Raw genomic sequence first — 25,524 nt, forward strand, 5'->3', positions numbered from 1 at the left:
AAATCGCTACCTTCAATTCACTTTTCCTTTTAGATCCGGATTTAAAGCAATTTTCTGCACAACGCTGATCTCTTCGTTTGGTTACAGGATAAGAAATAAACTTGCTGAAACTCAATGGTGTTCTATTGGATCAGTCAGGGCGTGCGGGGAGACAGGAGATTATGTCCGAGTGAGATGGGGACCAAGTGAGTAGTGAATTCACATGGTAAGGTCTGGTGAGTCTTGTTCAGGTTTAAATATAGATTAAGAATCAAGCTCTGACATTGAACTTACCTTCAATAAGTTAGATTAGCTTGTTAAACAGGGAACTGCCTGATAGTGGCAGTTTTCTGTCAATCAACTGAAAGTAGTTGGTTTGATTGGTGTTAATTACTGTAGCAGGAAGCTAAACTAGCTAGTGACCCAGAGGTTCTATATAAAAGTGAGTAGCAAATTAGGTTGATATAGGAATTCTATGCACAGAGGAAAGAAAGAGGTGTCGTATACATAGGAATTATTTTAACTTAATTAAGAAGGTTATTTAATTAAGTTAACTAAATAACATAAGTAACAATGGCAAGACAGGTGTTACGTTGCAGCTGTGGAATGTGGGAGCTTTTTGGACACCAAAGCAATCTGTAACAAACACATTTGTAGAAAGTGTAAGTAGCTAGTTGATAGAAGATTGGCTGGTTGGCAGAAAACAGACAGTATGCATAAATGGGTCTTTTCCTGATTGGCGAGATGTGATAAGTGAAGTCCCGCAGGGGTTTGTGCTGGGGCCTCAACTTTTCACAATTTATATCAATGACTTAGATGAGTGGAGTGCAGGCATAGTAGCCAAATTTGCAAATGACACAAAGATTAGTAGGAAAGTATGTTGTGAAGAGGGCATAAGGAGGTTGCAGGCAAAAATCTGACAGATGGAGTACAATGTGGGAAAGTGAAGTTGTTCACTTTGGCAGGAAAAAAAAAGTAGAGTATTGCTTAAATGGAGAATGACTGCAGAATTCAGAGGTGCAGAGGGATCTAGGTGTTCTAGTGCATGAGTCTCAAAAAGTTAGTATGCAAGTACAGCAAGTAATTAAGAAGGCTAATGGAATGTTATTCTTTATTAGGAGGGGAATTGAACATAAAAGGAAGGATGTTATACCTTAGTTATACAGTGTATTGGTGAGACCACATCTCTGATACTGTGTGCAGTTTTGGTCTCCTTACTTAAGGACAGATGCAAATGCGTTGGAGGCAGTTCAGAGGAGGTTTACTAGATTGATACCTGGAATGAGTGGATTGTCTTACGAGGATTGGTTGGACAGACTGAGCTTGTTTCCACTGGAGTTTAGAAGAGTGAGGGGTGACTTGATTGAAGCACATAAGATCCTGAATGGTCTTGACAAGGTGGATGTGGAAAGATGTTTCCTCTTGTGGGTGAGTCCAGAACCTGGGACACTGTTTTCAAATTAGTGGTCGCCCTTTTAGGACAGAAATGAGGAGAATTTTTTTCTCTGAGGGTTGTGAGACTTTGGAACTCTCTACCCCAAAAGGCAGTGGAGGCAGGGTCATTGAATATTTTTAAGGCAGAGGTAGATTGATTTCCTTGCCTAACCAGAATCTAAGGTTATTCGGGGTAGATGGGAATGTGGAATTCAAAACACAAACAGATCAGCCATGATCTTATTGAATTGCGGAGCAGGCTCGAGGGGCCAAATGGCTTACTTCTGCTCCTATTTCGCATGTCCGTACATTCTAGAAATAGCTGTAATGTTAACTTTATCAATTTAGTGTTCTAGTTATCATTCTTTGAATTCTTATTGTACAATAAACATTGCGCTGAGGGGCCTGGATTTTGAATGTAACAGCTTGTACTGGTGTGAAAATGTATTGAATATACAAGACTAGGTATAAAGAGGAAAAGCCAGCATATTATTTGGAAAGTCATTACATCTACATAAGATTTCCCATAATTAGATACTTCAAAAAGTATTGGATAGAACACTACTAACGGGTTGTGTTTTTTTCCCCCACAAAAACTGTAATGTGAAGAGCAAAGCATCTAGGAATTTTTCCTTTTAAATTTCTGGCCAAACTCCTTTAAGATATTTCATTTAAATTCACTTTTTATAATCAAAACTAAAAATAGCATATCTGCCAAGATGACTTCATTATGGAACATCATTTTGACAGATACTTTGCAGTTCCTTTACAGTCAGCTTTGGAGACTGCAAAATATCTGCCAAGAGTATTTTATTTGATGGAATCACCTTGGCAACTATTATACAATTTTAAATCTGACTACAGAGAGAGAACAGAGTGAAACGTATAACAGTGTCTATGATTTATAAATGATCTTTTCAAGTGTCTTATATCTAATGCAAATCTACCGTGCCATGTCTTCAGTGGAGTCACATCTCACAATATCATATGTCTGTAGGGCAAAAGTTATTGACAGGCTAAAAAAGACTTGCATATTTCAACTCAAATATTCAATACATTAGATGTGAAAAAAATCAAGCTGGTAACAATCAATAAGGATAAAGCGGCTGAAAACAAAACAATCACATTGCTTTGACTTAACTCTTTACCTACCAATCACTCCCCACTTGCCTGGATGAGTACAGCTCCAACAACACTCAAGAAGCTTGACACCACCCAGGGCAAACCTTCCTGGTTTGTCTGCTCACCTGTTGTGTGCCCAGCTAATCTCTTCCCAACACTCAGGTTCTTCCTTGTGACTATTTGCTTGTCCACCCAGCCCTTTAGCTATGTACAGGTCCATATACACCAAATTTTTTTGAATATTGTCTGCCTGCTTGAGTTCTTTCTGAAAAAAAGCTTTAAAAAATTAAACAAAAGCTAGAGTGAGAAGTGAAGTAGGAGACAAAGAGAAATGGACAGTGTAGAATGTTTAAGAGCAAGTAAAAAAGCAGAGAAAAAGGAAAAATAGCATATCTATCTTTATGCAGATGAGAGAAAGGAGTGAAAGGGAGAGCACAAGAGAGAGCAAGAGTATGTATGAGAGAGCAAACAGTGAGTAATGCCACAGGAGGTCCATTTGCTTTGCAGTTTGAGCAAAACTCTTGCAAATTTCTTTAAATTATATTGAACAGTGCAATCTATAACTTGCTGCAAACAACGCCGTAAGAGATGTTATTTCTGTAACATTCTTATAACAGATATATCTGTTACCTATATAAAACATTTGTACATCATCAGATTAAAGGTTCACTAGCATTACTCACACATTTGGAGTCCAGAGTCTAACAGTTTTATCTCGTGAAGCAGATGCCACCAGCTGGCCTGATGGGGAAAACTGGACACACATCACAGCATCCTTGTGTCCTGTAAATCGGTAGGCTCTGGTTTGTGGCTTCAAGTTCCATATCATAAGGCACCTATCAAATGAGGTAGTTGCTTCAGAAATAAAAAAAAAATAAATCAATATTAGAACTTCGAGTCTTTTCTGCCCAGGTTCCACAAGTCAGGAGTGTGATGGAATACTCCCCACTTGCCTGGATGAGTGCAGCTCCAATAACAGTCAAGAAGCTTGACACCACCCAGGGCAAAGCAGCCCACTTGATTGGCACCCACCCACAAACATTCACTCCCTCCACCACCGACGCACAGTAGCAGCAGTGTGTACCATCTACAAGATGCACTGCAGGAATTCACCAAGGCTCCTTAGACAGCACCTTCCAAACCCACGGCCACTACCATCTAGAAGGACAAGGGCAGCAGATAGAGGGGAACACCACAACCTGGAAGGTCCCCTCCAAGTCACTCACCACCCTGACTTGGAAATATATCGCCATTCCTTCACTGTCACTGGGTCAAAACCCTGGAATCCCTTCCCTAACAACACTGTGAGTGTGTGTATCTAACCACATGGACTGCAATGGTTCAAGGCAGCTCACCACCACCTTCCTAAAGGCAACGAGTGTTGGGCAATAAATGCTGGCTCAGCCAGCAAAGCCCACATCCCATGAATAAAAAAATTCATCTGTAAAGTGCTCAAACTGCTTGATATGTGGGAGTTGACTCACATTGTCTTATGTCTGTTCGTAAAAAAAGTGTGATTCAGAGTATAACAACAATAACCAAACTTGAATCTTTTTAAAGATGGACTATGCAACCACTTGACTAGATGAGGACAGATAGAAATTGTTAAGCTACTTCACAGTAAGATGAACATATTAAAACTTATAAAGCAGCCATCGTCCAGGTGCACAAACAATTGTTATATCTTATCTTTATGTAATGTAGTAAAGAACATGCTAAGTGAGCCTGTGCTGTAAAAATATTATCTTTTCCAATACTACAGTGGGATACTGTGAAAGGATGGGTGTGTGTGCATGCGTGCATGACTAATTTAATTAAACTGAATTTAAATTAAAGGGTTAGGATAAAGAGTGCTGGGCGAGGACCCCAAGCCAAGCAGTCAGCAGCTCCTAGAGGAGAGTGCAAGAGGACCATCCTGGGACAGGCAGTCAGCAGCATCTAGAAGAGAGCAGAGTTATAAAAGAACATGAGAAGTGGCGAGAGTTCGAGAGCAGAGGTAACTGAGGGAATTTGGTGGGGAGGGAGGAGCTGCTCCTTTCCTTTTCTACCTTTCCTCAGGAAGAAGAGCAGCAGCCTTGGTAAGTAGGACCTGGTGAGTAAATTAGAAAAGTGTAATATTTTTAAATAAGTAGCTATACTTGGGTTTAACTGAGAAGCGCCAGGAATAAGGGACATTTATGGTCAATATAATAAAGTAATATAAGTAATTTAAAGTAGAATAAAGTTAACATAAGGGAAGTAGAATTAAGACATGGCAGGGCAGCTCAGTCATGTGGAATGTGTGTCCTGTAATGTCTGCGAAATCATGGACTCTACTAGTGTCCTAGACGACCACATGTGCAGGAAATGCTACCAGCTGCAGAAACTTGAGCTCCAGGTTTCCGAACTCGAGCGGCGGCTGGAGTCACTGTGGTGCGTCCAAGAACTTTGTGGATAACAACTTCAGAGAGGTGGTCACACTGCAGCTTAAGAAACTCAGAGATAGAAAGGGAATGGGTGACCACCAGGCAGTTCAAGAGAAGTAGGCAGGTAGTGCAAGAAGTTTCTGGAGTCCTGCTCACAAATCGGCTTTCCATTTTAGAAGCTGGTGAGGGCACTGGTTCTTCAGAGGAGTGCAGTCAGAACCAAGTTTGTGGCACCATGAGTGGCTCAGATATACAGGAGGGGAGAAAGAAGAAAGAAAGAGCGATAGTGATAGGGAATTCATTGGTTAGGGAAACAGACAGGCGTTTCTGTGGCCAGGATGGTATGTTGCCCCCTGGTGCCAGGGTCAAGGATGTCACAGAGCAGCTGCAGGACATTCATCTGGGGTAAGGTGAACAGCCACCGAGATCGTGGTCCACATTAGTACCAATGACTTAGGTAGGAAGGGCCCTACAATCAGAATTTAGGGAGCTTGGTAGAAAATTAACAAGTAGGACCTCAAATGTAGTAATCTCCAGAGTACTCCCAGTGCCACGTGCCAGTGAGTACAGGAAAAGGAGGATAAGACAGATGAATGCGTGGCTGGAAAGATGACGCAAGGGGGAGGGCTTTATATTCCTGGGACACTGGGACTGGCTCTGGGGAAGATGACATCTGTACAAGCTGGACAGGTTGCACCTGAACAGAGCTGGGACTGAGTTTTGCTTGTGCTGTTGCCAGAGCTTTAAACTAAATTGGTAGGGGTGCGGAAACCAGGAGAGAATACTGGGGAGGAATACCAGGGTGCACAAAATACTGAGAGAGACAGATAACACTAGAATAGAGAATAGTAAGTTAATAGGTGGAATCGGGGCGAAGGAGAAAGTAACGAAATCTAAATCAAGGTTACTATGCATGTATGTGAACGCACGGAGTATAGTAAATAAGATTGGAAGTCACAGGCGCAGCTTACCTTGTGGAAATGTGATGTTGTGGCGATAACAGAGACCTGGCTCAAGGAAGGGCAGAACTGGGTGTTAAATATTCCCGGGTACAAGGTGTTCAGAAAAGATAGGAAAAGAAGGAAAGGAGGAGGGGTGGCCGTATTGGTTAAGGAGAGCGTTGTAGTACTGGAGAAAGAGGATGTCCCAGAGGGTTCAAGAATTGCTCAGTGTAGTCTATGGACTGCCAACTAGGGAGAAGGACATAGAAGAACAAATCTACAGGGAAATTGCAGAGAGATTCAAGCATTATAGAGTAGTTATAATGTTGGACTTTAACTCCCCGAATGTAGACTGGGACAGTGGTAGTGTAAAGGGCAGAGAGGGGCAAAAGTTCCTAAATTGTGTTCAGGAAAATTTTCTACAGCAGTATGTGCCCAATCCAACAAGAAAAGACACATTTTCAAGAACCAGGTCCAACAATGAGGTGGGCCAAGTAGATCAAGTGTCAATGGGGGAACATTTAGGAGACAATGATCATTGTATTGTACATTTTAGGATGATGATAGAAAAGGACGATAGGCAATCCAGAGCAAGAATAATTAACTGAATGAGAGCTGAGTTTGATGGGGCAAGAACTGAGCTGGACCAGATAGACTAGAACGAAAGATTGGTGGGAAAAACTGTAGCTGAACAATGGGTTACCTTCAAATTTAAAAAAAATTGGTTCGGGCACAGTCAAGTATATTCTATCGAAAGAGAAAGGTGGGGCAAACAAATCCAGAGCCCCCTAGATGAAAAAGGAGCTAGAAATTAAGATAAAGAAGAAAAAAAGTGTTCTTATGGCAGGTGTCAGGTAGAAAATACAATTGAGAATCAGGAGGAATACAGAAGATTCAGAGGGGAGGTGAAAAAGCAGACTAGAGAAGCGAAGAAGGGTTATGACAAAAGGCTGGCAGCCAACATAAAGGGGGATCCCAAAGTCTTCTATAGACATATAAATAGAAGAAGAGTGATAAAAGGAGGAGTAGGGCCAATTCGGGACCTAAAAGGGAATTTACACGTGGATGAAGGGGCCATGGCTGAGATATTAAATGAATACTTTGCATCCGCCTTTACCAAGGAGGGAGATGATGACAGACAAGGGAACTCTTGTCACTAGAAGGGTTCAAAATTGATAAGAAGCAAGTGTTGAATAGACTTGGTACTTAAAGTTGACAAGGCACCGAATGAGATGCATCCAAGTATAATGAAGGAAGTGACAGTAGAACTTACAGGGGCGCTGGCCATAATTTTTTAGTCTTCCCTAGCCTCAGAGGAGGTGCCAGAGGACTGGAGAATTGCAAACATTACACCCTCGTTCAAAAAAGATTGAAAGGATAAGCCCAGAAATTACAAACCAGTCAGTTTAACTTCAGTGGGCAAAATTCTAGAAACAATTATTCGGCATAGAATTAATAGTCACATGGAAAAATATGAGTTGATAAGGAAGAGCCACATGGATTTCTAAAGGGAAAATTGTGTTTAACTTGGAGTTTTTGATGAGGTAACAGAAAGGCTCGATGAAGGTAATGTTGATATGGTGTACATGGACTTTTAAAAGGCATTTGATTGGGCCACACAACAAACTTGTGAGAAAAGTTATTGCTCATGGAATAAAAGGGACAGTAGCAAAGTGGATACAAAATTGGCTGAAAAATAGGAAGCAGAGAGTAATGGTCAAGAGATATTTTTCAGGCTGGAGGATGGTCTGTAGTGGAGCTTCCCAGTGGGTTGGTATTGGGTACCTTGTTTCTCCTGATATATATAATGATCTAGATCTTGATGTGCAGGGGACAATTTCAAAGTTTGCAGATGATACAAAGCTTGGGAGTGTTGTAAACTGTGAGGAGGACAGTGTAGAACTTCAAAAGGACATAGGCAAGTTGGTGGAGCATGCAGCCCGGTGGCAAATGAAGATCAACACGGAAAAGTGTGAGGTGATGCATTTTGGTAGGAAGAACATGGACAGACAATATAAAATAAGGGGTGAAAATTTGAAGGGAGTGCAGGAGCAGAAAGACCTGGGTGTATATGTGCATAGATCATTGAAGGTGGCAGAAGAAGTGAAGAGAGCAGTCAATAAAACAAAGTATCCTGGACTTTATTAGTAGGGGCATAGAGTACACGAGCAAGGAGGTTATGCTGATTTTATATAAGGCACTTGTTAGGCCTCAGTTGGAGTATTGTGTACAGTTCTGGGTGCCACATTATGGAATGCACTGCTTCTAGGGATGAGAAACTTCAGTTACGAAGGTAGATTGGAGACTGTTCTCCTTGGGGAGAGGGCGGCCAAGAGGAGATTTGATAGAGATGTTCAAAATCATGAGGGGCTGGACAGAGTAGTTAGGAAGAAGTTGTTCCCGCTCATAAATGGAGCAAGAATGGGCACAGATTTAAAGTGATTTGCAAAAGAAGCAAATGTGACGTGAGAAAGACTTTTTCGCACAGCGAGTTGTTCAGGTCTGGAATGCATTGCCTGGAAGTGTGGTGGGGGCAGGTTCAATTGAGGTATTCAAGAGAACATTAGATGATTATTTGAATAGAAACAATGTATGGAGAAAAGGCAGGGCAATGGCACTTGGTCATAATGCTCATTTGGAGAGCCGGTGCAGACATGATGGGCAGAATGACCTCCTGTGCTGCTAAAATTCTGAGATTGTGAAAAGCAGGCATTTTTGAAGTGGATATGAACAAGCTGAGATGGGATACCAGTAGATACAGCATGAATAGGAATCTGCATTAGTAGATAAACGAAGAGTTGAATTTTTAGCTGTTGAATTTCAAAAGGAAATAGAAGAAAGTTTTACAACTGGCAACAATCATAAATGAATGAAGCAAAGTTATAAAGTTTATTTTTCTCAAAAGTAGTGGCCATAAAGACAGCAAGAAAGATTTTTATATCCCGGGAATCTCCAAAGAAAGCAAAGAACAATCGGTTTAAAGAGGAAAGAGAAAAAAACATAGTAAAAGATTGAAAGCTGTGTGGCCATCTGATCTTGAGGAATGTGCTGTGTGAGGACAGACTTGTGAAGGGAGCAGCCTCTAGCCACCCTGGAGAAGTTTTGTTTGTTCCAGAGAGCAAAGTTTTGTTACAAGCTTTGGGTGGGGTGGGGAAGAAAGCGTGCGAGAGAGCACATGAGTAGCAGTAATATTACTGGATTCTTTATAGATTAAGAATCTATAGGGAATGTTGCCTGGAAAAGGGTGTTTATTTGAGAGTCTAGTTAAGTAGAAATCTTTTGGGAAATGTTTTAAGACTAAATTTAACTGTAACTGTGATCTTGTGTGTTTAAGGTTTTATTTTTGCTAATAAATGTTTTTAATTTAAAATCTCCAAAAGTGGTAGTGGAATTTTTACTTCTGACTTCAGTACACATACATTTTCGTAATAAATACAAATTGTAAATTGTTGTGATAGCTTGACCAAGTTTCCCTTCGGGATTTGGTCAGCCCGGCAATTACCACCTGCCATATCATAACAGTGCCAATGGGTCATTTTACCTGACTCCTAGCAATTCTCCACAATTTCTAAACTCTTTACCTTAGTGAAAGCCCTCACCCAGTGTTCTCTTTTACAAACTTGGCTGTCATCACAGCCTTCTTGTTTCAAACTCCTGTGTATTGTCTCTCCTCAAGTCATTAATTGCAACAGAAATCAAAGAACTTTCTGACACAAGTGGGTGACAGATGTTTTTCTAATTGGTTTTTGTTTACTCTTTGGGGGAAAACAATTTCCATTCAGCATATTAAACAGTTTACTAAGAAACATGGAGAGGTGATCGCGTCGTATTATTGTAATCCAGGACTAGTAATCCAGAGACCCAGCATAATGCTCTGGGGATCAAGGTTCAAATCCCACCGTGGCAATGGTGAAATTTGAATTCAATAAAAATCTGGAAATAATAATGACCACGAAGCCATTGTCAATTGTTGTTAAAAACCCAGCTGGTTCACTAAGTTCTTTACCTGGTCTGGCCTACATGTGACTTCAGACTCTTAAATGCCCTCCGAAATGACCGAGCAAGCCACTCAGTTGTTTCTAACTGCTAAAACGCCTATAAGGAATGAAACTGGATGGCCCACCCGGCATCAACCAAGGCGCCAGAAGCGACAACGGCAAACTCAGCCACATCAACCTTGCAAAGTCCTCCTTACTAACATCTGGGGGCCTGTGCCAAAATTGGGAGAGCTGTCTCACAGACAAGTCAAGCAATAGCTTGACATAGTTATACTCTCAGAATCATACTTACAGACAATGTCCCAGACACCACCATCACCATCCCTGGGTACATCCTGTCCCACCGGCAGGGCAGGCCGAGCAGAGGTGACAGCACAATGGAATACAGTCATGAGAGGGTTGCCACCGCCACCACACCCAATCCCCCTCAGCTGATGAAGCAGTGCTCCTCCATGTTGAACACCACTTGGAGAAGGCACTGAGGATGGCAAGGGAACACCCTAGAATGTGCCCTGGGTGGGGGACTTCAATGTCCATCACCAAGAGTGACTCGTTAGTACCACTACAGACTGAGCCCTAAAGGACATAGCTGCAGGACTGGTTCTGTGGCAGGTGTTGAGGGAACCAACTAGAAAAAAATATATATTTGACCTGCATCTATTTATACTTGCATTTATCCGTGACAGTATCGGTAGGAGTGACCACGCACAGTTCTTGTGAAGATGAAGTCCCGTCTTCACATTGAAGATGCCCTCCATCATGTTCCGTGGCCCCACCGCTGTGCTAAGTAGAATAGATTTCAAACAGATCCAGCAACCCAAGACTGGGCATCCATGAGATGTTGTGGGCCATCAGCAGAATTGTACTCAGCCACAATTTGTAACCTCATGGCTCAACAATAACCCTCACTCTACCATTACCACCGAGCCAGGGGATCAACCTTGGTTCAATGAAGAGTGCAGGAAGGCATACCAGAAGCAGCACCAAGCTTACCTAAAAATGAAGTGTCAATCTGATGAAGCTACAACACAGGACTAATGTATCAAACAGCATAAACAGCAAGTGATAGACAGAGCTGAGCAATTCAACAAACAATGGATCAGCTCTAAGCTCTGCAGTCCTGCCATATCCAGTCATGAATGGTGGTGGATAATTAAGCAACCCACTCGAGGAGGAGGTTTCACAAATATCCCCATCCTCAATGATGGGGGAGCCCAGCACATCTACTCTCCATCATCAGTAAAGTAGTGGAAGGGGTCATTAACAGTGCCATCAAGAGGCACTTGTTTAACAATAACCTGCTCACTGACCCATGCACAACTTGGGTTCCATCAGGGCTTCTCAGTTCCTGACCACACTACAGCCTTAGTTCAAACATGGACAAAAGAGCTGAACTCCAGAGGTGAGGTGAGAGGGACTGCCCTTAACATCAGGCTGCATTTGAATGAGTGTGGCATCATGGAGCCCTAGCAAAGCTGGGGTCAATGGGAATCAGGTGGAAAACTCTCTGCTGGTTGGAGTCACACCTAACACAAAGGGATATGGTTGTGGTTGTTGGAGGTAAATCATCTCAGTTCCAGGACACCACTACAGGAGTTGTTCAGAATAGTGTCCTAGGTCCAGCCACCTTCAGCTACTTCAATGAACTTCCTTCCATCATAAGCTCAGGAGTGGAATGTTCGCTGATGATTGCACAATGGCCAGCACCATTCGCGATTCCTCGGATATTGAAGCGGTCTATGTCCAAATGCAACAAGACCTGGACAACATCCAGTCTTGGGCTGAGAAGTTCAAGCCACACAAGTGCCAGGCAATGACCCTCTCCAACAAGAGGAAATCTAACCATCGCCCCTTGACATTCAATGGCATTACCATCGCTGAATCCCCCACTATCAACAGCCTTGGCATTACCATTGATCACAAACTGAACTGGAATAGCCATATAAATACTGTGGCAACAAGAGCAGGTCAGAGGCAACGAATTCTGCAGCATGTAACTCATCCCTGACTCCCCAAAGCCTGTCCACCATTTACAAGGCACAAGTCAGGAGAGTGGTGAAATACTTTCCATTTGCCTGGATGAGTGCAGCTCCCGCAACACAAGAAGCTTGACACCATCCAGACAAAGCAGTCCACTTGATTGGCATCCCATCCACAAACGTTTACTCCCTCCATCATCAAGGCACAGTGGCAGCAGTGTGTACCTTCTACAAGATGCACTGCAGGAATTCACCAAGGCTCCTTGGACAGAACCTTCCAAACCCATGCCCACTAGCATCTAGAAGGACAAGGGCAGCAGACAGATGGGAACACTGCCACCTGGAAGTTCCCCTCCAAGTCACTCACCATCCTGACTTGGAGGTATATCGCCGATCCTTCACTGTCACTGGGTCAAAATCCTGGAACACCCTCTCTAACAGCACTGTGGGTTTATTTACACCACATGGACTGCAGCGGTTCAAGGCAGCTCACTACTAACTTTTCAAGGGAAATTAGGGATGGGTAATAAATTCTGGTCTAGCCAGTGACACCCACATCCCATGAATGAATAAAAAAGGAAAACACCTATGTGAATACAGTTTGCTTAAAAAAGACCAAAAGTCATGTTTTAAAATTTTCTTCTGTGGAAAAATGATCAAAACGTCCTGAAACCTTAAAATAATCGTTCATGAGAATGTGGGGGAAAACATACACTGATGTATTAAGCCTAAACCTAATGGTTCTGCTGTAAAAGTGATTATCTTTGGCTTTTATTTTAAAGAGAAATAGGAAGAAAAAAATTAAACAAATCCTAGTATAGTCTCTGCTTTTTTCCTTAAGGGAGATACAGAATGAAAATGTTTAGCATACCCTAGAAAGACACAGATGTCAAGATAGAGACACGAAGAAAGTGCAGAAAACAGATAACACATGGGAATAGGAAAAGACTGCAGGGGTACGTCATAGTATAGTGCAATGGAGCAATAACAAAATGACATTCAGATGGGACATATGAAATCCCCATGCAACAGAAAAAGGACAGTGAAACAGAAAACAGTGAATGCAGAAAGAGAGAAGGAAATGGCATGAAGGCAACATTCTTCCATACATTTTGTAAAATATGCACAAGGCATCACTTCTGAAGAGCTTCATTTATTAGATTAAATATATTTTACTATATATTTTGCAGCTCTGGACTCAATGTTAATTCTGTTTCTCTCTCTCCACAGATGCTGCTGGACCTGCTCAGTTTTCCCAGCATTTTCTGTTCTATTATTTCACATTTCCAGCATCTGCAGTATTTTGCTTTTATGCTTATAATTTACAAGGTCATTTATTCCTCCTCTTGCTAATTCTTAAGTGCTAGTTACAGTATTTATAATGCCAATTGGAGGGAGTTTGTTGATTCCCAGCAAGACATGAAACACAGTTGATAAATAATTCATTTTCTTCCTTGTCCTTATTCTGCAGCACAGCCAGAGGCCGAGCTAATCACTTGCTAATAATGTACTTTGCCCTTCCATATGGTGCATCAGATTCACTTGATTAACTTCTACCTACCATCTGACAGTAAAGCCACACATTTAATTGCAAGTCACTGTTCTGTCTGCCTTCTTTATGCTGCTTTTATACATTCATTGGTCATCTAGTCATATCGTCTTACAAATTTTTATTCGTTTTAAAGTGAGAATAATGAATACCAAAAAGAGTGCTTACAAGGGTGATTACCTCACTGACAAGCTCCAGGAACATTATAAGTAATTGGAATGGAGCTTAAGTGGTTTACAATCACGCACGGTCTTCTGGGATGAGATTATAGCCACAACCTTTCACCTTTGAGTCAGAAATCTGAGGGTTCAAGCCTCAGTCTGGGAACTTCACTGAAGAATCAGCAGGATATTGAATGAGATGCTGTTATTCACATAAGAATTTCAATGAGTGCCTCCTTTGCTTGTCTGGTTCTGGTAGAAATTAAAGATCCCAATGTATGATTTGAAAGTGCACTGTGTTCAGAGTTTAACCAACTTCTTGAAAAACATAATTTATCTCACTGCTTATGGGGTTAGAAAATGGTTCTCGTATTTACTTTATGATCCTTGGCCAGGCCAGGTTGTTGGTGAGATCTGGTTAGGGGCCAATTAGTAGACAAAGTATGAGGTTCAAGACACTTGCTAAGTGAAGAAAACCACAAGATTCCATGGCTTTTCAGCAAAAAAATAAACTTTATTTTACAAGGTCAAAAAGATAAAAACAATTTACAATATAACATTCAGGGTAAGTACATGAGGGACATCTGAATTAACAAGCCCAACTGTGGTTGAACACAACACACAATAAATGACAGATGCAACCAAAACAGATTCCATGGATTTCTCAACAATCCACCCAGACGTTAAGTCACAGAGTCAACTAACCTCTGTAAAACTCAGTCTCTCTCATGAGGGTTTCCAATCTTCACCTTGGAAGGTCTCACCTTGGAATTCTCTCCAAAAGTCGCTCCAACAACAGCCCACCTAATTTTAGCTCTTCAGCCATGCCAAGAAGAATACCACTGTCCCAAAGGAATACTTTTGCCCCTGTGGCCCACAACACAGAATTGCCAACCTTCAGCAGCCTTCTTAGATCTTTATGGCTTCTCTTGAGCCCTCTTCAGCTACCAAAGACTCTCTTGAGCCTACTTCACTTAAGGCTGCAGGGAGCAGACTTTTTCTATAATTGGAGCCTTCTCTTTTTCTTAACTTAACTGGAACCTGTTTCTGCCCCCTCTCCCGTGTCCCTTACCTGGGACACTTCTTGGAATCTCTCCATCCCCCTGTCTGAGAGGCTTGCTGGGTCTGGTACTCTGCACCTGGTCACCTGACCTGGGTTTTCACACCCTTCTTTCTCCTCCAGGCACAGGTGCTCAGGGTCTGTCCTAAGCCCGAAGAATAGGAAGATTTCAAACTGCGCATGTGCAGCCCGCACCCGGCCTATGCGTGGTGGTTTGGTGGTGGTGGTGGTGGTGGTGGTGGGGGGGGGGGTGGTGTCGGGACTTCCCAACCCCCATATTCAACAAGGTAAGTTGGGTTTCATAACATCTTGCATAGATATCAACTCTGGTTCAAATGTGGAAAGCAACTCTTGGCCAAAGTCAGAGTTGTGGGCTCAAGTTCCACTCCAGAGACTCCTGAAAACAATTTAGGTTGACAGTACGGTACCAAGGCAGTGCTGCACCATTGAAGGTGCTGCTTTTCAGATGGAACATTAAATCAAGGTCCCATCTGTCTTTTTAGCTGGATGTGAAAGATCACAACAGTATTCAAAGGAGAACAAGGGAGTTCTCCCCAATGTCCTGGTCAGCATTTATCCTTCAACCAATATCACAAAAACAGATTATCTGATCATTCATGTCACTGCTAATATTGGGACACTGTCATGTGCAAATTGGATGCTGTGTTTTCTACATTACAGCAGCAAATACAGTTCAAAAAGCACATCATCTGCTGTGAAGTGTTTTGGGACATCCCAAGGTCATGAAAGATGCTATATAACAGCAATGAACCTAGGAAGAGCATAACACAATATAACAACTAAAAACAGCACAACACGCATGTGCCTTTATAGGCATATTTTAAAAATAATACACTTCATGGATAGTGAAGAAGCAATTAGTCAATTGTACTACAGTTGTTAAAACATACATCTGACCTTCGATTTCTGATGGTGGAGCAGGAGACAGGTATTATTCTAAAAATACACTCGAATCTGTCACTCACCAATAATTTGACTGACATTCCTTAAGCCATGGTCCATCACTGCTTGTGCAGTGGAGCAGGACCACCAGCTGCCAAAAATCAAAGGGAAGTAATCAATTGCATTAAAGAGATGGATGCTGGCATTATTTACAGCACTCTTGGGCACCTATCATTTAAGGGGTCAGGAAAATCAAAGCCAGTAATTTATCTATAGTCGCTTTCTAAAGTCAATCAATTGCTCCTTGGCTTTGTTTGACCTAAAGCCATGAGACTTCATGGGGTCTAGAATCATTAATAAGGACTTCCAAAACTAAGCTTACCAAACTGTACACCATTTCTGGCAGTATATTAGTCCAATGGGACAGCATATAACTCAGGGTGGTGTTTGAAATCGGAGATGCTGACCAGAGATAGAACTGATTATAACTGTCAGGCTGCTATTCGGCTCATTTGTGGAGTAGCTCTCCCAACTTGTACACTAATGGTCAGATGTTGGTAAAGTGTTTACTGAGCTAGGATTGCACAAGTTAAATTCTGATAAATGTTTAGGTTGAGACACATCTTGAGTACTGTTGAAAAAAGAGACAACATGTCTAAGCTTTTCGTCTTGCAACAACAATTTATACTGTGAAGAGAGTGCTGTTTGGTTGGCAAGTGGCATTGCCGTGGAGAATGCACCACTGATGGCGATTGATAGTTAACCGTCAAGCATTGTTTGAAATTTAAACCAGGCAGCTGAAACCAGGCAATGCCTTGACCAATCAGGGTCAAGCTGCCTGGTTTAAATTTCAAACAATGCTTGTCAGTTAGCTGGCAGTCGCCATCAGTGGTACATTCTCCATGGCAACGCCACTTGCCAACCAATCCACACTCTCTTCACATATAGTATAAATTCTTGTTTTCCCCCTTTATTGGTATTCTTGCGAGTGTCCTGATGAGTGCAAGATGAAAAGTTTAGACGTCTCTTTTTTCAGAAATGCTCAAGCTCTGTATTACCAAATGCCTACTGACACATCTATTCAATATTTCTCTTATATTACCTAGCAAGCATTTACAGTTGAGTGGCTTGTGAGGTCACTTCAGAAAATATTAAAAATGTCAGTCACATATTGCGGATCTGTGGTGACACAAACCAGACTAAATACTGATGGCAGGCTGAAGCCTTGCAACTATACTCGCATCTCTCATTAGAATTTGCACTCTAAGCAGATTTCCACCAAGCACGACAATTGTCAAAGGCACTGACAATAAGTAGCTTACTGCCATTTTTATGACATAGTCACTCCAGTCTTTTTGTGCATCTCCTTTTCACAGTCCACGGAACTCCCTCCAAACTCTAATCCCACTGGTTGGTTGCACTTCACATTGCTTCTAATGCTTTCTGCAATAGTAACTACATGGCTGCCTTTTTACCCCAAGTTTCCATTCTTTTCATCATTTGCCCATGTAATTTTATATGGCAACATAGGGGTAGTTTTCACATCTAGGTGTATAATGCCCAGCTCAAATCTTATTACCTCCTCCCCTCAACCTCACAACTACTGTCAAAATTTTCAGCTTGCTATCCAAAAATCCTCCAGCTTAATGTTGTAAAAACTATCTTTGGCTCCTGTAACTGTGACTGTGTCTCCTTCATAGCCATCGGCCCAGACACAATTCACATGTTCAGAAACTCAACATTTTGCTTAGTCCCGAACTCAGTTTCCTTCCCCATATCCAGTTTCTAAGACTATTTTTTTCATCCTAGCTGCATTAGCCACATCACCCTATATTTCCCCCTCTGCTATTAATCAAATCTTTCATCACTTCACATTCAGACTTTTCTGATTTTTCTCTGGACCAAGCCTGAAGTGATAGCCAAAATTATGGAGCCTTGGTAAACTGATTCCCAAACTTTCCTACTGGCTCAACACCAGTATTTTTCACCTCCTCAATTTTCCTACAACCATCACCTAACCCATGCTTTTATCACTTCATAACTGGAGTTCTCCAATACCCTCCTTGTTGACATCCCTGCTTAAGCCATTTTAAAACAACAATCCAGAAGGCTACACTAAGTCCTGCACCACCATCACCTCTGTCCTCATCAAGCTCCAGTGTTCTGAGAACTGATTTAAGGTCCTTGTGCTCAACTTTAAATCGCTTCATAGCCTTGCCCATTCCTACCTCCATGATTGGAATACTAGAAGGTGGCATATAGGAAACAATGTCACAGACTGTACTTCCTCCCTTCCATCATCAGGCGGTTGATTCTTTAGCCATCTCAACTTTGTGTGCTGACTTCCCTGCCTCATCAACTTTGCTTTGCCTTCCTACAAAAAATATACTTAAGATCCTCAGCACAGAACTGAAAGAATGCTGCACTGTCAAGATGTCATTTTTCAGATGAAGCATTAAACCCATTCAGTCCCTCAGGCGGACAAAGATCTCATGATGCGATTTTGAAGAAGGGCAGGAGAGTAATTCCCAGTGATCTGACCAATATTACCCTTCAAATTTATCACAAAAATACATTATCTGTACATTATCATATTGCTGTTTGTGAGATCTCACTGTGCGCAGATGGCGGCTGTCTTTGTTTTACAGGAAAGCACTTTGGGGCATCCCGAGGTTGTGAAATATGCTCAATGAAAGTCATTTTTCATCAGGTTTTCAACACACCCTGAATTTCCTTCAATCTGCTCAGCAACCATCCAGCTGCTCTGTAAAACATATTTTGTACGTAATGAGCACTATAGAAGTATGGATGTTGTGTCTAGTCAAAAATTTTAAAATGAAACTGTTTAAAAATACAAAAGCAAAGAATCAAAGTTTTAATATTTAAAAAACAAACTTTGATATTTTGGTTGACATCAACACAATTAAATTACAGCCTGAACATCATGTTTGATTATTATTAAATGCTTTAATAATAAAATCATATCTATTTCTTCATGTCACCAACCAGAATTGGGATAAAATTAGACTTTAAAAATATGTAGCATAACTAAATTTGTAACACCCAAAGAATTTTATCAGCTCAAAATATTTTCAATTCTGATAAAAACTATTCTTTACTGTTTACACGAAATATATTTTATTGTGTAATTAAATCTGACTCTAGGAAGATGTGGTTAATACCTGTACTGTGGACAGCTTTGGTCACCCCACTACTGAAAAGATATTGGAGCTGTGGAAATAGTCCAACAACAACTTGCTTATATGCAGTACTTTGAATTACAAACATGCAAGCGCTTTACAATTTACTAAGATTATAACAATGGTGCAGAGATATAATTATTTTTATTCATTCATGGAATGTGGGCTTTGCTGGCTGGGTCAGCATTTATTGCCCATCCCTAGTTACCCTTGAGAAGTGGTAATGAGCTGCTTTCTTGAACCGCTGCAATCAATGTGGTGTAGGTACACACACAGTGCTGTTAGGGAGGGAATTCCAGGATTTTGACCCAGTGACAGTGAAGGAATGGCAACATATTTCCAAGTCAGGACGGTGAGTGACTTGGAGGAGAACTTCCAGGTGGCGTTCTCAACTATCTGTTGCTCTTCTACTTCTAGATGGTAGTGGCCGTGGATTTAGAAGGTGCAGTTTAAGGAGCCTTGGTGATTTCTTGTAATGCATCTTGTAGATGGTACACACTGCTGCTACTGTGCGTCGGTGATGGAGGGAGTGAATGTTTGTGGATGTGGTGCAAATCAAGCAGGCTGCTTTGTCTGGCACGGTGTCAAGCTTCTTGAGTGTTGTTGGAGCTGCACTCATCCAGGCAATTGGAAGTATTCCATCAAACTCCTGACTTGTTCCTTGTAGATGGTGGACAGGCTTTGGGGAATCAGGAGGGGAGTTACTCATTGGTGTCTCAGTGAAACTAAACTTTGTTGGCATGAGCTAATTGCATCTTGTTCTACAAGGAACAAGTCAGGAGTTTGATGGAATACTTCCAATTGCCTGGATGAGTGCAGCTCCAACAACACTCAAGAAGCTTGACACCGTGCCAGACAAAGCAGCCTGCTTGATTTGCACCACATCCACAAACATTCACTCCCTCCATCACCGACGCACAGTAGCAGCAGTGTGTACCATCTACAAGATGCATTACAAGAAATCACCAAGGCTCCTTAAACTGCACCTTCTAAATCCACGGCCATTACCATCTAGCCTCTGACCTGCTCTTACAGCCACAGTATTTATGTGGCTAGTACAGTTCAGTTTCTGGTCAATGGTAACTCCCAGGATGTTGATAGTGGGGGATTCAGTGGTGGTAATGCCATTGAACTTCAAAGGGCAATTATGGATGAGAGTCTGGTAAAACTAAAGCAGTATAAAGTAAAAGTTCCAGTTCTTTTTGCCTGGCCTGGTAAACTAGTTATCAATCCGGTGGCCCAGCAATGAATCTTTTCCAGGGAGTCTATAAATTCCATTAAGTCAGTGGACAGAAATTAGGCACTAGATGTGGCCTGGCCTAAGCTAAATGCAGAGAAAGGACAGTACTCCTCATATAATCCTTAACTGCCCCATCAATACACCCTCTTTTCTTTTTCAGTAGCTTTGCTTCACTGGTCATGGATCTCCAATGACCACAACATTAATGTCCCCAGGCCCTTCTCCCATTCAGTAGCCTTGGCTTTGCAACCTGCAAGATTCAGGCCCATTCTGTCACTGCATCAAGATCTGCCCGCATCCTATTATTTTCATCTTTATACCAGCGCATAAAGGAACATAGAAATTGCTAGGCGAGAAAAAACTTTTGCCATCTCGGAAGTCACATGACACAGTAATGGAGTTGTTGACTAATCACAGGAAAATCAATCTCCAATTAGAATAAACAGCCCCAGACATGACCCAAGAAAACTCCCAGTGATGCAGCGCTCTTGGGAGCTGTAGTTTCCTGTCTCTCCTACGCAAGCTCCACTTATCACATTATTGCATCTCAAATCATACATATACAGTATCCCAAAATGTTATTTCCAGAAAGAATACTATCTAATTTGCATTTGAATGAATCAATAGTAACTGCTTCCACATCTCCCGAGGGAGTCTGTTCCATAGATTGACCACTTACTCACTAAAATATTGTTTCCAGATTAGTTTTGAATTTAACTTGCTTGAAACAGTGTCTTCTGGTTCTACTGTTCTAGACAAGGTGAAATAGCCTGTCATGGCCAACATTAACTAGTCCCTTTAGAATCCTAAAACCAGCAATCATATCACTTCACAAGCTTCTTTTATAGTCTGTTAATGGCGATTTTATGACTCCAATTTAAATATGGTAATATTGCATCTTTATTGCTCACTTCTCTTAACTGGACTCAATTTAATAACCAGGAGTAATATTCAATTATCTCAGCTGCAATCCCAGAGCCTCTGAAACCCCAAACAATTAAAACAGTGAAAGATTACCTCAAACGATCAAGGATTGCAAACTGGTAAGAAATGGTATGATACTAGATACACAAAACTGGTCTATAAGTTTTTCACACAAAGTGTATTTCAAGTATGGAATACAATACCACACAAAACTATTGAAGACAATTCACAATATTTACAAGGTCCTTACTATGATTAACAGCAAATTGCATTTATGTAATGCCTTTAACATAATAAAACATCCCAAGCTTAAACTCAAGGATACAGGGAAAGCCGGGGATTGAGGGGATGTTGGAGTGGGACTAGAATGGAAAGCTAAGCTATTAAACAACAGAGCCACAGGTATGATGGACAAAAACACTGTCCCTCTGTGCTTACATTTCTATGAGATACAGCACAAGATATACAGTACTTACCTAGCTGCTTGTTGTTTGGGTTAAAATCAACACTGGTGACCACATCTTTATGACCTTTAAAGTTGTGTTCTAAGGTTGGATCCTCCTAGGACATTAAAAGAACAAATGTCTCACTTCAGTACATTTGATAACCAGCAACAGAGTAAGTTAAAACTGCAACTTTTGTCAAAAGCTAAACACTTTAAGAGCTTTTAAGATCTTACTACTAATTGTGATTTCACCACTTATTTTAAATTTTGAGATAATGCATCTTAATTTTTTATCACACTTAACCTGAGTCAATTCAACCAATAAAAAGCTTCAGCTACAATTACAAAGCCTCCGAAAAAGCCATAGAAATTATGACACTTGAATAATGTTGAAGAAATTGATTATCCCCAAGTTGAAGACATTATACTAATGTTCACAGTAAGTTTACACAAATCATAGAATATGTTGCATTAAATAAAATCAAATTATAAAATACATTGTCTCATAACACAAAAATAACTCAAGATTTGAGCTTAACAAAGATATCAAACTCTACAACATCATAAAGCTTATCGATAGCTTGCATGTTTAACAAAGAGAAAGCATAGTGAAAAACAAAACTGACTACACAGCTAACATACGTATAAAATTTTAAAAAAACTTCCTCCATTCAGTTCATTCAAAACACAAATCTAATATTACACTTTTCAAACTAATGTATGGGAAAATGCTGATTAAAATATAACTAAAGAGGAATTTCCATATTTCAGCTGTAACTTCAGGATTCAGTTCTGTACAAGCAAAATCATAACCTCAAATTTACATAAACATCTTTTACTGCAACCTCTTCTCTCAATCTGTAGATGGTGCTGTATGTTTTTTTGTGTGGGATTATCTTATTGTTTGTAACCATAACCTTTTTCTATTTGCTATAATGTTACTGTGAGATTATCTTGGGCTAGACAACTACTAAAACCAAGGACAACAATTTAAATAGAAAAAAACAGAACAGAACACTGAAAGACTACAAAAACTGTCTCTCAAAACATATACAAATGGTTAATATGACCCACCAGTTATATTTTCTAATACTCAGGCAGATAAAGTTTATCTGTCTTTGCAAATTGCAGAGCAACCTGTGTACAGCTTCTTTCATTCTTGGAGGATTTAAGACTGCTATGTTTGAAATGGAAGGCTATTTTAGGACTAAAGAGAGATTTGTTTAACATCTAACCAACTGAAGAATGCAAAATGAAGAAACTGATTTTCATATTTTTCAAGTTATATTATTTTTAAGGGCACCTCAGTTTGGCTTCTAAAAGTGTGTCATTTCAATCAGGTAACACGTACCAGTGAGCAAGAGGATATTGGCAGGCTGGTGGAATGAGTGGACACATGGAACATGAAATTTAATGCAGGGAACTGATCTATTTTAGTAGGAAGAATGAGAAAAGGTAATATAAAATAAAGGATACAATTCTAAACAGGATACAGGACCAGAGACCTAGAGGTATGCGTGCTAGCAGAGGTTGAGAAAGTGGCTAAAAAGATATACAGAGATCCTGGAATTTATAAATGAAGCAAAAGAGTACAAAAACAAGGAAGTTATGATGAACCTTTCAGCCTCAACTGGTGTATTGTGTCCAATTCTGGAGACTAGTATTTAGGAAGAATGAGAAGGCTTTATAGAGAGTGCTGAAAACATTTATGAGAATGTTCAAGGGATTAGGGACTTCAGCTACATGGCTAGATTGGAGAAAACAAAAACTTCATTTATATAGCAATTTTGACAAAGGACTTTTGAAGTGCAGTCACTATTAGATTAGTGAGAGGGAGACAGAATGCACCAATTCCCTGCACCATTATAAATTCTTCCATTCCCACACTTGTTCTGTTACTATTCTGTTTGCCAAGTCTGTTAAGAACCAGACTTGTATTGCCCAAGCTTATTTCACATTGGACCGCAACTGGCAACAGAAAGGCAACTTATATTCCTTCATGCTGAGCGGCATCTGAGGACGTCTTGAAGCAAACAGATAGTATATATATGTTTTGACACCACGTTATGTTGCTCAATTTTTTCTGTCAGCTTACCTCTGCTACATGGTCACGTGTTTGCAACTGATGCTGACAAGACAAAAAGAAGCTGGCGAATTAAAGCAGAAGCGGTTGGTCATATGGACACAGTATGGAAGATCAAACGGGGATCTGTAAACTGGAAGTCATCTAAACCTCTGCTCCCCATGTCCTTATTTGCACCAAGTGTCATTTACCTATTATCCCTGACTTAGGCTAGTTCCCAGCGAAGAAAGGCCTTCAGTTTAAAATTCTGATCCTTATTTTCAAAATTCCTCCATGGCCTCACCCCTCCACATCTCTAATCTCCTCCAGTCCTGCAACCCTCCAATACCTGCGCTCATCTAATTCTGGCCTCGAACATCCCTGATTTTAATTGCTCCACCCTTGTTGGCCATGCCTTCAGCATTTGGAATTCCTTCCTTAAACTTCTCCAACTCTCTACCTCTTTCTTAGTTTAAGCACTCCTTAAGCCCTACAGCTTGATCAAAGTTTTGACCCTACTATTGCCATATGTTGCTCGGTTTTTAATTTTGCTTTATAATGTTCCTGTGAAGTTTTTTTGTGCTTAAGGCTATACAAATGTAACATGATGGAGGGAAACAATTCTAAAAATTACATCTTCCCTGCTTTCCTATCACACATTTTACCGATTATTTTATTCAGTTACCTATCACACATCAAATATTTGCGCCTTATCACGCCTGTCAGAAGCTTCACATGTAATGAATTATTTTGAAGTAACTTATGTAGGTAAAGATGGAAAAGATGTCAATTTAGATTTATTTTTTAACAAGTTAGGCAGCTTGAATCAGTAAAATTAATGCTCTGATGGAAAAATGTATATTGATAAGTAACTTTTGGAAAATTATAAAAGTGTTTCTACAGCTGTTTTGCATTTAAAAAAGTGTTTTTTTCCCCCCTCTTTTCAGACCACTTGATTTCACTAATGCAAGAATTGCCAAAGTGTAACCTTGAGCAGACTTTGAACACCAGTCCGGTAATGAAGAGGAGTAAGTCAGCTTACTAAACTGAAAGTCTATAGAGCAATAGACCTGCCCACTCTACTCTATGCATGTGAGACTTGGACTGTATACCAGTTTCATACCAGGAAAACCAACCACTTTCACTTGAGCTGTCTTCGTAAACTTCTGAAAATTAGATGGCAGGACAAAATACCAGACACTGGAGGTGCTCACCCAATGCATCCCAAGCATCCACATCATATTGAGACAGTCACAACTGAGTCATGCAGCCAGAATGCCTGACATTCGCTCACCAGAGCAAATCTTCTATGGATAGCTTCAGTCTGGGATGTGGTCAAAGGAGGCACTACAAGGACACTCTGAAGGCTTCACTTGGGAGTGCTGTTATTGACTCAGAGTCCTGGGAGAAGCTCACCCAGGATCAATGCACCTGGTGCAACCAAATGAAAAAGTGCAGCCTCCTTCAAAAGCAAGCACACATCAGAAGCATAGAGAAAACGCAAGGAGAGGAAATCCTGAGCCAGCAGCTTATACAAAATTCCATTTTCTGCGGTGTCCTGTCCTATTTGCAGCTGAAATATCTGGGTGCAGATCGGCCTTAACAGTTACTTACATACGCAACAGAACCTTACCAAACACTCCAGATATTGAACATGACATTGTAAGTGTTTCGCTTTCCTTAGTTACCAACTGTCTTCCTTATTAAATAGGCATCACCGCTTCCTTCAAAAAACTCACCCTCAAACCATCCATTCTTTCCAAATAAAGACCCATTTTTAACCTCCTAAGCTGCATTGTTTCACAAATGTGTTATTGGCTTCCAACCCCTCTCAAACACCTTGCTAAATCCCTCTATTCTGGATTCCTCCCTATTCATCATTGAAATGGCCCTAAAGTCACAAACCATATCCTCTATGACTATTAGTTTCTCCATTGTGTCTGACACGTTTGATCATACCATCCTCTTCAAGCATCTCTCCTTGACTTCCAGCTTTTGAGAGGCAGGGGAGAGCTGCTGTCACATGGCCCCATTTTTAACTATCCAAACATAGCCATAGAATCTCCAGCAATGATTCTGCTTCTCATTAATGTATTGGCACCCGTGCAGTCTCCCAACGATC

The 25,524-nt window shown here is 40.9% G+C and overlaps 1 protein-coding gene across 5 annotated transcripts in view; it reads right to left on the minus strand.

The window, feature by feature from the left end:
* The window catches only part of poc1b (POC1 centriolar protein B), a 139,078-nt gene that overhangs the window by 104,652 nt on the left and 8,902 nt on the right, over positions 1 to 25,524 (minus strand). For all 5 annotated transcript variants that reach the window (XM_041215620.1, XM_041215619.1, XM_041215621.1 and 2 more), the window contains exons 2-3: positions 21,372 to 21,456; positions 3,219 to 3,390 (exon numbers count right to left, since the gene is read on the minus strand). In XM_041215620.1, the coding sequence (XP_041071554.1) occupies positions 3,219 to 3,390; positions 21,372 to 21,456 (257 nt within the window). The remainder of the gene's footprint in view (positions 1 to 3,218; positions 3,391 to 21,371; positions 21,457 to 25,524) is intronic.

This window comes from Carcharodon carcharias, chromosome 21 (genome assembly GCF_017639515.1).
Source record: "Carcharodon carcharias isolate sCarCar2 chromosome 21, sCarCar2.pri, whole genome shotgun sequence".
Taxonomy (NCBI): Eukaryota; Metazoa; Chordata; class Chondrichthyes; order Lamniformes; family Lamnidae; genus Carcharodon; species Carcharodon carcharias.